General features: G+C 42.5%; 1 protein-coding gene across 1 annotated transcript in view; it reads right to left on the minus strand.

Moving 5' to 3' along the window:
- Positions 1-13,767, minus strand: part of LOC126169882 (exocyst complex component 5) — a 115,414-nt gene that overhangs the window by 23,246 nt on the left and 78,401 nt on the right. The window contains exons 11-12 of the mRNA XM_049920679.1: positions 12,514-12,673; positions 10,526-10,758 (exon numbers count right to left, since the gene is read on the minus strand). Of these exons, the coding sequence (XP_049776636.1) occupies positions 10,526-10,758; positions 12,514-12,673 (393 nt within the window). The remainder of the gene's footprint in view (positions 1-10,525; positions 10,759-12,513; positions 12,674-13,767) is intronic.

Raw genomic sequence — 13,767 nt, forward strand, 5'->3', positions numbered from 1 at the left:
TAGAGGGAAAGGGAGAGGAACACTCTTAAGGATACAAATAAAAGCTGAGCTGCAATGCTTCAGTTCCTATGTGTATGTTCATGTATTGCTTAGGGTCTCCGTTACAAGTGATTTAATTTTATTAATTCAGTTGTCTGCATTTGACTCTGTATGTTTCTCTTTTGTATTAATGAACCTGCAGCAGAAACATTCAGACTCTAAGGAAGAGACAGTACTTCACTAAAAGTCATACTTTACCAGCCAGTAGACTATGGGCCAACCAACTGACATGAAGACACACATGATTCCCTACATATCAAGTTCACACTAAACATTATTCTCCAAAGATTAATTTCCTAGCTGTTCATCTTTCTTTAATAATGGTTTTCATTACTGATACTAATTACCCTATAAGCATTTAGTGCTTCAGTTCCATAGTAGAGAATCACGCCTGCTGGTGTAGCGATAAATCACATGGCTGGAAACCGAGGGGTTGTGGGATTGAATACCAGTCAGACCACAGAAATTTTAAGTCTGCCTTTACTCTCATCCTTCGGCTATGGTGGTAGTCACCAGGAATGCTGTGTGGTTCAGATTCCACGTTAAACTGTAGCTTGAAGTGAAATCGAACAGAAAGTCTTTCACTCCACCATGGAATCACGCAAAATGAAATGATGATTGTACAGAAATTAAAATCAGGAAGAATACAGAGATGGCCAACAACCATCACTTTGAGAGAGAGAGAGAGAGAGAGAGAGAGAGAGAGAGAGAGAGAGAGAGAGGCACAAGGAAATTATCCAAATGGGACGGAAATCTATAGATGTGATGTACATGGGTGGTTGGTTGGTTTGGGGTATAAATGGACCAAACTACAGGGTTGTCAGTTCCTTTTTTCTGACTTAAACAAGGCTCAAGGTAAGACAACACCCAAAGTACGTTTGGGAAAGTAAAAGGGGGGAAAAGCAATGTGGAACCACACCTAAAAAGAAAACGAATCGCGGGAAAAAAAAGAGAAGAAAAAGGAAAAAACACCACAATCAAAAGTAGAAGGTATTAAAACCATAGAGCAGAAGGTCTGGGCTGGCTGATCACAAGAATAAAAGAGAATGAGCCAGCCACTCCACAGCACGCTAAAATGTCCACCCCAAAAGATAAGGTGAGATGATTACATGAAGGGACAAGAGGAACACCAAGACAAACAAATATAAAAAAAGGATGACAGAGTTAAAATGAAGGGAGGGTGGAGGCTCCGGAGAGAAGGCCAAACAGCCACCCTTAGATGGTATGATAAAAACCCCCTTCATGAATAAAATGTAAAACTAAATCCGCTCTTGAGCTATTGTCGCCCAACACCAAGGGTAGGGTGCTGGGAAGGTTAAAAGTCTGCCGCAGAGCGGCTATAAGTGGGCAGTTCAGCAAGATGTGGACTACAGTCATAGGGGAGCCACAGCGACATCGAGGTGGGTCCTCGTGAGGGAGGAGGTAGCCATATGTTAGCCACGTATGGCCAATACGGAGCAAGCAGAAAACAACAGAGTCCCTTTGAGAGGCTTGGAAGGCTTCCAGACATTCGTAGTCTCCTTAATGACATGCAGTTTGTAGTGCGTACTGTTATGCCATTCAATCTCCCTTAACCGAAAAACCTTGCAGCGTAATACAGAACACAAATCAGGTTCAGAGTTGCCCATCTCTAGAAGCGGTTTCCACATATCCTGTTTCGCCAACCTGTCAGCAAATTCGTTGCCTGGGATTCCGACGTATCCCGGGTTTCAGACAAACACCACGGAACACCTGGACCCTTCAGGGCACAGATGGACTCCTGGATGGTCACTACCAAGGGACAGCGAGGGTAGCACTGGTCGATAGCTTGGAGACTGTTCAAGGAGTCAGTACAGAGAAGAAACGATTCGCCAGGGCATGACGGATGTTCTCAAGAGCACGAAATAGGGCCACCACCTCTGCAGTGAAAACACTGCAGCCATCTGTTAAGAAGTGCCGTTCAACATGCCCGCTGTGAACATAGGTGAAGCCAACATGACTATCATCCAGCGAGTCATTGGTGTAAACCACTTCAGACCCCTGGGACACGGCAAGAATCAAGAGGAAGTAACAGCGGAGAGCAGCGGGAGGAAATGAATCATTAGGGCCATCCGGAAGGTCCATACGAAGCTGCAGCCTAGGTGTACACCATGGAGGTGCACGCAGATGGACCTGGAGGGGAGGTGGTAAAGGAAAGGACTCCAGTTTCACACAGGAGGGATCGGGTACGAACTGTGATCGTAAGCCCTGAACTGTGCCGCCGATGAGGGAGATGAACCGCCATGGGTGGGAAAAAGAGACGGTAATTCGGATGCTCAGGAGAACTATGAATGTATGCAACATAACTGGCGAGCAGTTGTGCATGCCCAACCTTCAATGGAGGGACTCCGGCCTCCACCAGGACGCTGCTCACCAGACTCGTCCTAAAAGCACCCATCGCTGGTCGAATGGCACAGTGGTGCACTGGGTAGAGTAAACACAATGCTGAGGGCGCCGCCGAACCATAAACCAGACTCCCATAGTCACGGCGGGACTGAACAAGTGCTCTGTAGAGCTGCAGCGGTGTAGAGTGACCTGCATCTCAGTTGGTGTTGCTCAGGCAGCAGAGGGCACTGAGGTGCTGTCAGCACTTCCGCTTAAGCTGACAAATGTGAGGAAGCCAAGTCAAATGGGCATTGAAAACCAGTTCTAAGAATCGATTTGTCTCCACCACAGTGAGTGGCTCATCATTAAAATAAAGTTCTGGTTTCGGATGAACAGTACAATTCCGACAGAAGTGCATGACACACAACTTTGCGGCTGACAACTGGAAGCCTTGGGCCAGAGCCCATGACTGCACCTTGTGGATGGCTCCATGTAGGTGCTGCTCAGCAACACCAGTATTGGAGGAGCAGTAAGAAATGCAGAAGTCGTCTGCATACAGAGAAGGTGAGACAGACGGCCCCACAGCTGCTGCTAGACAGTTAATGGCCATTAAAAATAGAGATACACTCAATACAGAACCCTGTGGGACCCCATTCTCCTGGGTATGGGGGGAACATGGGAAGCACTAACTTGGACACAGAAAGTACGGAGCGGCAGGAAATTTTGGATAAAAATTGGAAGCAGACCCTGGTGACCCCATTCATAAATGTGGCAAGGATATTATGATATTATGTCGCCAGTTCATGTCATAGGATTTTTGAAAATCAAAGAAGATGGCAACCAGGTGTTGGCATCTGGAAAAGGCTGTTTGGATGGCAGACTTGAGGGACACAAGATTATCAGTCGTAGAGCGACCCTGGCAGAAACTGCCCTGGCACAGACCCAGTAGCCCATGTGACTCCAGGACCCAACTGAACTGCTGACACACCATACGTTCCAGCAGCTTACGAAGAATGGTGGTGAGGCTGATGGGCCGATAGCTCTTCGCATCAAGCAGGTTTTTACCAGGTTTGAACACTGGAATGATGGTGCTCTCCCGCCACTGCGATGGAAAGATGGCATCGCACCAGATCTGGTTGAAGATAAGGAGATATCGCTTGTAGTTGGCGAGAGATGTTAGATCATTTTACTGTGAATCCGATCCAGCCCAGGAGCTGTGTCGGGGAAATGTGCAAGGGTGCTGAGGAGCTCCCACTCTGTAAGTGGGGTGTTATAGGGTTCACTGTGGCGTGTAGTGAACTTTCCTTTTCATCCACCATTTGAAGGTGCAAAGACTGGGGATTAATTCTCTGATGCAGAGGCTCGAGCATAGTGCTCAGCAGAGTGCTTGGCAATGGTGTTTGCATCAATAGATAACAAGCCACTGATGTTAATGCCAGGGACACCTGTTGGGGTCTGGTACCCAAAAACACATCTGATCTTCTTTCAGACTTGGGAAGGTGATGTATGGCACACAATGGTTGAGACGTACCTCACCCAACACTCATGTTTCTGTCCTTCTATAAGCTGGCAAACATGGGCACGGAGTCATTTATAAGCTATTACATGCTCCAGGGAAGGGTGCCCCTTATGTCGCTGTAGAGCCCGCTACACACTTTAATGGCCTCAGCAATTTCTGGCGACCACCAAGGTACTGTCTTTTACCGGGAGGGGCACCATAAGGAACAAGGGATCGCGTTTTATGCTGCAGAAATGATCATTGTAGTGACCTGCTCAACCACCACATCAATGACACCATGTGGATGAGATTCAATCTGACAGCAGATGTGAAGGCTTCCCAGCCTGCCTTGTTTAAAGCCCATCAGGGTAGGCAGCCAAAGGCATGACGCCGGGGCGGGAGTGACAGGAAGATGGGGAAGTGGTCACTACCACACAAGTCCTCATGGGAATGAGATTTTCACTCTGCAGCAGAGTGTGCGCTGATATGAAACTTCCTGGCAGATTAAAACTGTGTGCCCGACCGAGACTCGAACTTGGGACCTTTGCCTTTCGCGGGCAAGTGCTCTACCATCTGAGCTACCGAAGCTCGACTCACGCCCGATACTCCAGCTTTACTTCTGCCAGTATCTCGTATCCTACCTTCCAAACTTTACAGAAGCTCTCCTGCAAACCTTGCAGAACTAGCACTCCTGAAAGAAAGGTAGGAGACGAGATACTGGCAGAAGTAAAACTGTGAGTACCGGGCATGAGTCGTGCTTCGGTAGCTCAGATGGTAGAGCACTTGCCCGCAAAAGGCAAAGGTCCTGAGTTCGAGTCTCGGTTGGGCACACAGTTTTAATCTTCCAGGAAGTTTCATATCAGTGCACACTCCGCTGCAGAGTGAAAATCTCATTCTGGAAACATCCCCCAGGCTGTGGCTAAGCCATGTCTCCGCAGTATCCTTTCTTTCAGGAGTGCTAGTTCTGCAAGGTTCGCAGGAGAGCTTCTGTAAATTTTGGAAGGTAGGAGACGAGATACTGGCAGAAGTAAAGCTGTGACTACCGGGCGTGAGTCATGCTTCGGTAGCTCAGATGGTAGAGCACTTGCCCGCGAAAGGCAAAGGTCCCGAGTTCGACTCTCGGTCGGGCACACAGTTTTAATCTGCCAGGAAGTTTCAAGTCCTCATGGGCTCTCCAGTGGAGAAGTTCTGAGCTGCAAAGTGATAAATCAATGGCCGAGTAACTACCATGAGCCACACTGAAATGTGTGGGGGCCCCAGTATTTATGAGGCAGAAGTCGAGCTGAGACGGTAACTTTTCGATATCTATACCTCGGCCAGTAAGCACGGTGCCACCCCATGGGGTTATGGGTGCCAAAATCTTCCAAAAGTAGGAAAGATTTAGAGAGTTGGTAAATCAGTGCAGCCACTATGTTCAGAAGTACTGCACCATGTGCAGGGAGATATACATTGCAGACAGTTATTTTCTGCATCGTCTGTATCCTGACAAACACAGCTTCAAGAGGAGGACATAGACGCAAACTCCTCCTGACACTCTTTTATAGTCACTACAGTTCTTGTAATATCCTCTATAGCCACAGAGGTCTGGGGTCCGCATTGCCGGGAGCCAAGTTTCCTGGTGGGCAATGTAGAAAATGTGTAAAGCTTAACAATTGCCGTAGCTCAGCCAGGTGGTGGAAAAAACCATAGCAATTCCACTGGAAGATAACGTTATCATGAGGCTACGAAGGAATCAAGCACTTGGGGAGGCAGTTTACGTCGCGGAGTCACCTGCTGCCACCGACTGAGTAGCTATTTGATCAACATCCATTGTGTCTGACGGTCCAGCGAGATCTAGGTCCTCAGGGGAAGTAGGAACCTGGGTAGGGAGTGACTCAAAGGACCCCTGGCGCTTCTCCTATGGTATGACCAAGGAGGGGAATGATTTATGGTCATACTTCCTTGCATTGAACTGAGATCTGGAACGCTTAGAGACTGCTGGTGTTTGACCACCAGCAAATGATGACATGGTACACTTCATGTCGTGTCATCTACCCCGATGCCATCCACTCCAACCAGGGGCCCTCCCCATGGGCGTCACCCAGCCACAGCAAAGGCCACCTGGCAGGATAGTCATTGCTGGGAGTCCCGATGCCCCAGGGTGACAGGCATCTATTCCCTGGCATACATGAGGAGTTAACAGTGCAGTCACCAGCAGAGTGATCCCTGTGTAGTCAGGGGGCTACAACCAACAGGGTACAAGGCAGTCCCACCACAATGGACTGGGTACCATGCTGGATATGAGGGCCAAAGAAGACCATGATTATCGTCAGCACAGGAAACAACGCTACACAATGGATGGAGGAAAACAGACCCAGGAAGATGTCCTTACCCAAGAGATGGAGAAGGAGCGGAACTGCAAAACCACGACGTTAAAGTGGGCCAAAGATCTCAGTGCATGATGGACACGATGCACCATGTAAGGCGCCCTACCCCAACTGCTTCTTTCTTCAGAAAAATTTGGAAGAATGGAGGTCAAACCCTACAGGGAACTATCATGTAAAGGCCAAAACATGTGAGACTCCTTTTAGTCGCCTCTTACGACAGGCAGGAATATCTTGTGCCTATTCTAACCCCTGGACCCGTCGGGGGTTGATGTACATGAGCAGACAAACAAATGATCACAGTTTCAGCTGAACTGGATGATCTGTTCAACAGGAAGAGCTTCTGAAACTGAGCAAGGTTGTAACGCATTGGTCCACCTCTGGCTCTTACGCAAGCAGTTATTCAGCTTGGCATTAACAGTTGTGAGGGACATCATGGCAAATTCTGTCCAACTGGTGCAATAGGCTGCAGAAATCCTTAGCTGGTTGGAGGGTCCTGCCCATAATGCTCCAAATGTTATCAACTGGAAAGAGATCCAGCAACCTTGTTGGTAAAGATACGGTTTTGAAAGCATGAAGACAAGCGGTAGAAACTCCCTCCACCTGCAAGAAGGCATTATCTTGCTGAAATGTAATCCCAGGATGGGAAACAAAACAGATGTACTGCTGTGTTGCAAGGATGCCATGGATGACAATCAAAGGCAGGATACACTTTGCATCCTTTCCCAAAAGGACTGAACTCTGGAAAGAATGACACTCTTAGAACTTTATGTAGGTAATTATTTCTGGCTGTCAAGTATTTGATGAAACACGTTTTGAGCCACCAGCTATACATCTTTATTCTCAATCAGTTTCAGTTTTAGCAACCATCATCTGATAGGAAAAGCTGTACATTGTGGCCCAAAAACACATTAAATTCAAACAGGACACAACTGGATGTGCAACACAAACTTGTGGCATGATAATCTTCAAAACACTTATGATCCATAAAGATATGATAGCGTATACTACACAACTCTTAGCTGTTAACAGCTACCAAACTGATACTCCAGTATTTCCATGCCTTTGGGATATGTTGAGTAAAATTTCAGCATTAGGTGAGCTCATTTTCCACACAAATAAGACAGTCCTACAGATGAGGGTGACAGCTGTCAGGTGTGTCTAACATTACTGCAACTTTGCAGGTGGAGATTGCAACACAGCATGTCCAAAGGACGTGTTCATCTAGCTTACTGCCATCTTTTGGACTTTGAGAAAGACCAAATCATTAACATGAGGGATGTGGGAGCATATTGCCAACAGAGATAAGTGGCAGTATTGAAACAACTGCAGAATGAATGGGGAGGTGAGGGACTCACAACAAAAGAGTGGCAAGAAGAATGGGGACAGGTCTTCCCAGAAGAACCACACCACAAAAAAATCATGAAATTGTTTGACTGGCTCTGATGAACAGACACATGGCAATAGCTGAAATCCAGTAAGAGGTTACAGGCAATGTTGCCAATAACTGTTGGAAACAGATTAATGGAAGTGGGGCTGAATCAATGTGTCATTTACCACTAACACCATATCACACACAGCAGAATTGTGTGGTGTAGAGAGAGAGTCAGCTGGGACACGGAATGGCATTCTGTGGTATTCAGCAATGAATTCTCATCTATTATTGATGTTCAGATCAACACCTACTTTATGGTAGACAACCTGGTGAAGCAGCCATTCTCAAGATGCATTCCTCTCCAACTCCTGGAATTGTGAGATGGGGAGCTATTAGATATGCCAATCAGAGTGATTTGGTAACTACTGAAGAAGGGCTGTACTGTTGTCATACTGTCACAACTAGGTTACCAAAGTGCATGTTCGAGCAGGATAACGCAAGACCCTATGCTGCAACTTGCACCCAAAATATCTTGAAGCATTATAAAAATTTAAATTACAGTACTAAATTAGAAATATACCCCCTACAATCTAGAGTCTCATAGCTGCAACAAATAGAGATGACTGAGGAGTGCATATATATACATTTTATAAATTAACAGTATTCAGAAAAGGGTAGATTGCTATTCACTGTAAACAAGACACACTGAGTTGCAGAGAGGCGAAAAGAGGCACACATCTGCGCGCACACACGCGTGTGCGCGCACACACGCACACGCGCACACACACGCACACGCGTGCAAACACACACACACACGCGCGCGCGCACACACACACACACACACACACACACACACACACACACACACACACACACACACACACACACTGAACCACTCATGGGCACCATCTCTGGCAGCTCAGACCAGTCCAAGCAAATGTGTAACAGTCTTTTCACTGTTCCTGTCTGCAACTTAGTGTTTCATCTTTACAGTGAACATCAGTCTATCCTTTTCTTAATACTGTAACCTGTAGTTTCCATTGTTTGACTTCATACATTTAAATATCCATCGATATAGTACACACAGTGATACCTTAAGTATATCAACAGAGGTGCTCCTTCAGGCTTCCTTTTAGGTCTCCAGCAAAGTTGTCATTTCCTCTTTCACAATATTTAAACAATTTCCCTAGTTATTTTTATCAGATGCCTAGTGCATTGTTCACTGTTTGGATGCCCAACAAACTCATGCACAGTATAACATTTTTGTTGGATCTGAACTGCTGTTATACTGTGTAATTGCTTATTACTGCCAAGAAACAGTAACTAGGACAGCATACAGCATGTACCATTTACAATCTGATTGGAAGCCAAACAGCAAGCAATAAAAGTGCTTGACAACTGACAAAGACAGCTACTGAAGTTGTTGAAATGTGTGAAATAGAAAATGATAGCTCAGCTGTAAAAACAAACAAAAAAATCGTAAACCATGTCGACAGATATTCTTCAAATGTTATTATCCCAATAATTTATTTGAGTAGTCAAGAAGTCTGTTCTAAAAGTTAACTTCTATGTGGAAACTACCTTTCTGACACTAGGAAGTGATTGTGAGGATCAAATGTAAGCATGGCTTTCATTACAAACATGAATACCACAGTTTTTTAGCCTTATCCATTACATCTATTTTAAATAGCACAGAAGTATCCCTCATGTTGACCAACTTCTTCATAGTAGGACTTTTGGACACTTAGTCAGTCAAATTTCAACCTTGATATGAATGCTGGAACAGACCTCGTATAATGAATCCTTGACTTCTAGAAATAAAGGTTGTTTTCAGCAGTCATGAAAGGCTCCCGTGTTGCCCACAGGACAAAATGGTAGAAAGGGACAACTTTGGACTCCACAGGACTTGGAGCAATGTTGCCATTTGTTCTTCACAAGATCCTTGATGGCTCGTAGGCAGGTGTGGCTAAGCATATGAATGGATCCAGCTAATCCTTTCTTTCAGTCTATTAAGTTTTTTCCACGCAAGAAGCTCTGCTGAAAGTCACATACAGTCTCATAATAGGCCATCCCTTGCTGCTAGAGAACTTAAAAGAGCAGAGCTGTTGCTTTTGAGTCAGACATGCTCCACCACCTCCTAACATTACCTCAACATCTTGTAGCACCCCAGGACACAATTTTGAGAAGCATTCATGCCTGAAGGCAGCCAATATTGTGGATGTCTCAGTTGTTTCTCTGCTGAATTATATACGAAATTAGATGGCACATCATTGTTTGATGGAATGCTACTTCTTGACCAAATGAGCTCAGAGGCAGCTGGTCACGGAATCATTTTGAAACTGAGATACATGCCACCAATAACACTTCCGAGTGGATGCACTGCAGTGAATGGGGGTGCCAGAAAAATTGTGTCTTTTTGCTTTCTTGACAGACTTTACATAAAATCTGAGATTTTTGTAAGTAAATATATTACTTAGAAGTTACAGACAATAGATAAAATCTCAGATTTTTGTACGTAAATATATTCCTTAGAAGTTACAGACAATAGTTAAGCTGCAGAGGTTGTGTTGTAAGGCATATAAAAGACTTTTTGTTCTATATCAGAACTATAACCTACCCATAACATTTAATTTTTTGGCACAAGCTCTGGAGTAAAATAATGAAAAATCAATGCCAATGCTTGATACTGCCACAACAATAATTACACTATAACTTTTGGTGTTTTTGCTTTCAGTACTGATTACATTCTGAATCAGTTATATCACTTGTTTGTTAAAAATAGAAAGTACAAACTACTCTAATTTTTTAGGATGACACCAACACTAATTGTTACACAACTAATACACTCAATTTTACCAAAGGATGACTTGGTCAAGCCTTTACAAAGAAGACCTTGTGATAACTTACACAACAAGCGGTACCACACTGTCAACAAACTGCTTCTCCAGTAAGTGAACGATGGCATTACACTGCCTTACCACATCAAAGAAATATATCTGTGGTTGTGTTTTTGTCTCTGCCACAGGTATTCCTTGAAGTCCAAGTTCCAGAGCATAGTCCAGGTATTCTTCCATCAGGTAATGAAGCAGAATTTCCAATACATGGACTGTGTTGCCAGGCAGATCAGACTGTCTTGAGAGCTTTAACAAGAGAACTCTGATAAGTTATTACCAATATTTATCACAAAAAACAATCAGCAAAACATCTAGCCTGGTGGTCTAGTGGTGAAGTTTGTGCCAGGAATGTGAAAGGCCATGGGACCAGTTCCTGACAAGACCACAGTAAATTTCAGTCATCTTTTAACCTAACCTTTACCTCTCAATGAAGAGAAGTTTCACCAGGAACAACACATGGTTTGGATTCCATGTTAAACTGTAGGTCTCCTTTTCATGATGTGATTACCAGGGTAGTTAGTGATATGCGAGTTGCCGAAATGGCATCCAATTGAAAGACTTACACCAGGTTGTTGAGCCACTTGGAATAATAATAATAATAATAATAATAATAATAATAATAATAATAATAATAATAGTAATCATTATCAAACACAAAAAAATTATTATATTATGAATACGTTTTATATCTTAAATGCTAGCTTAGGAATCTGATCAAAACTGGCTTTGAAGTAAATTTAAACATTTAAAATGCAAACCATAGTACCCCACTGTGTACAACACAGGTACATGGTGCACCATAACAATTTTATCATCTTATTATTTCATTTATAAATAATAGTTCTATTATAATATTGTCATGTTCCTTACATAAAACAGAGTCTATTGGAAGTAATATTTTACTTAATTAGTTTGAATGTAGGCTCCTACAAAATAAAGCACTCTATGATGCACTATCCTTTCCTTTAATGTCTCCAGTTAAGTTTATTGAATTTCTGTTACACTCTCACACTGACGAAAAACTTCAAGACGAATCACATGGCTCTTCTTTGTATCTTATTTCATTAATTCAACAATGTGAAGGTAACAATAATCAACAATTGGCTAAATGATTGGTTTGTAAGCATGTAAGAAGTACAAGGCCTTAGGATTAATCTGCTAAATTTCAGTCTGGTATCCGCCTTTCCCATACATAGATTTATGTGGTTGCTCTACTTTAAATCGCCCTAGACTGGTATTGTTTCATATTTGACAGTTATCACTCATGTCCGGTACTGATCCGCAGTCGTTTGGACAAATTACATCAGATTTAGTCACAAATTTATGTACATTATATACATTTATTAAAATTCGCAGTCAACTGCCAGTATTTATGGCAAGGACATATCACGTCAAGTAAAAGCTCCAACGAAAAGTGAGTAGCTTTACTTTTTTCATAGCTTTCTTTTTACTTTTACTGGTAGTAATTATTTTGGATAACAGGAATTGTTAACCATGTCATTTATATGTTTCTTGAAGTTTTACCATGGATAGACTATTCTCATCTTTTGGGAGTGCATCTGGGATAGATGCTGAAATACGTCAGAATGTGATTACCCACAACCAGACATAATTTGCTCTTGTCATTCACTTGTTCCTGATTTCTACTAATTTCTCCTCCCTTTGTTTTACTATTGTCTTACACTGTTTCCCCTCCTCTAGTATTCTTTTTACAATCTACATTTCTCTCTGCCTTTCTATTTGTATATATGAATGTGGTGTTTTTACTGACAGGAATGTGGAGCAGCTTTTTTTTCCCCTTTTTTTGAAGGGGTTGGGGTGGGGAGGGGGAGTAAGGAAACAAAGATAATGTTGGAGCTCTGTTATTTAATAATAACGTTAACACTAGAAAATATTTTAATGGCTATAAAGATAACATGTTTTAGTTATGGTTGAAACAAACAACTGTTGGTCTCTCTTCAAGAGAATTTCAGTTCCATAATTATTTTTTCAGAGACTTACCATTTCACAGCGCTGAAAAGCTCTTTTACTCTCTTGTAATAAAGCTATAGCAACTTCCTCAGAAAGAAATGTTTCCCCACCATAATTCTCTACTTGTGCAATATTTAAATTGGCACGGGTGCCAATAACAGCTTGCAAATCACGTCGTAGATCCTGGAAACTGAAAAAAAAAGGCGTAAAATTTTAATGTACTGGGAGGATTATTTGCTCGCTAGTATGCATAGATCAGTGAGTGCCTGATAATTATGATATGTGAAAAAGCAATTTACATTGCTGGTTGGAGGGTCATAAAAAATGTTTGGAAGGAAGTGTCACCTTAAACTGTTGGAATTAATTATTTATAAAATCTGTTATTGCAGTTTTGGTCTTTTAAGCATTTTTAAGTGTAACATGAAAATTTTATGCTTTAGCATATGTCAAAATGGCCAAAACTGCAATAACAAATTTTATAAATAAATAATTTATGGCATGGCATGCTGAAACATAATATTATTGTTTGTTCGACTTGACATGGCTACATGGCCAAAACTGTACAAGTGGATTTTATGAATAAATAATTTGAACTGTCCAAAGTGATGATGATGTATCTCAATGAAAGTCTTATTGTTTTACAGCCTCTTCAATTGTAGCATCACTTATCCAGACTATAAAAATAAATATGGTTACTGTGAGACATAAAAAGTGCAGAGCAGATTACGGCACGTTCATGAAATGAATGATTTCAAAATGCAGTGGATTCAAAGTATGCAATTTTGGAATACAAGACCTTGAAGCAGCAAAATATAAAATTTCCTGTACCCATTATTTTTTTAAAAAAACACAAACAAGCAAGATGAAACCATATTAACAGCAAGTTTTCGGTTACACAGAAATACTGTGATTGGTTTGTGCAGATTCTAGTAGCAGTTGTGAAATGTTTTACATGTCTAACTTTAAAACATGACAGGTAAAATAATGTAATGATCACTGAATTGAAAAAGAAACATATGTTTAGCTTAAAGGAAAGGTACTTGGGTGAACAGCTGGATCATTCTGTCAGATGTGCACAATATGTCAACAACAGTATGAGTTGCTCAAATAACACGCACATCTGACTTGACAACCTGCTCGTTTTCTTTCATAATAAACACTGGGAAAGACATGAAGACTTGAATATGCTTTACTTGATTGAACATTTACCTTTTCAATCATTTTGACAGATTTGGAGGATACGTAGTATCTGATTCTTGGATATATATACACTCCTGGAAATTG

This window comes from Schistocerca cancellata, chromosome 1, assembly GCF_023864275.1.
Source record: "Schistocerca cancellata isolate TAMUIC-IGC-003103 chromosome 1, iqSchCanc2.1, whole genome shotgun sequence".
Classification (NCBI taxonomy): Eukaryota; Metazoa; Arthropoda; class Insecta; order Orthoptera; family Acrididae; genus Schistocerca; species Schistocerca cancellata.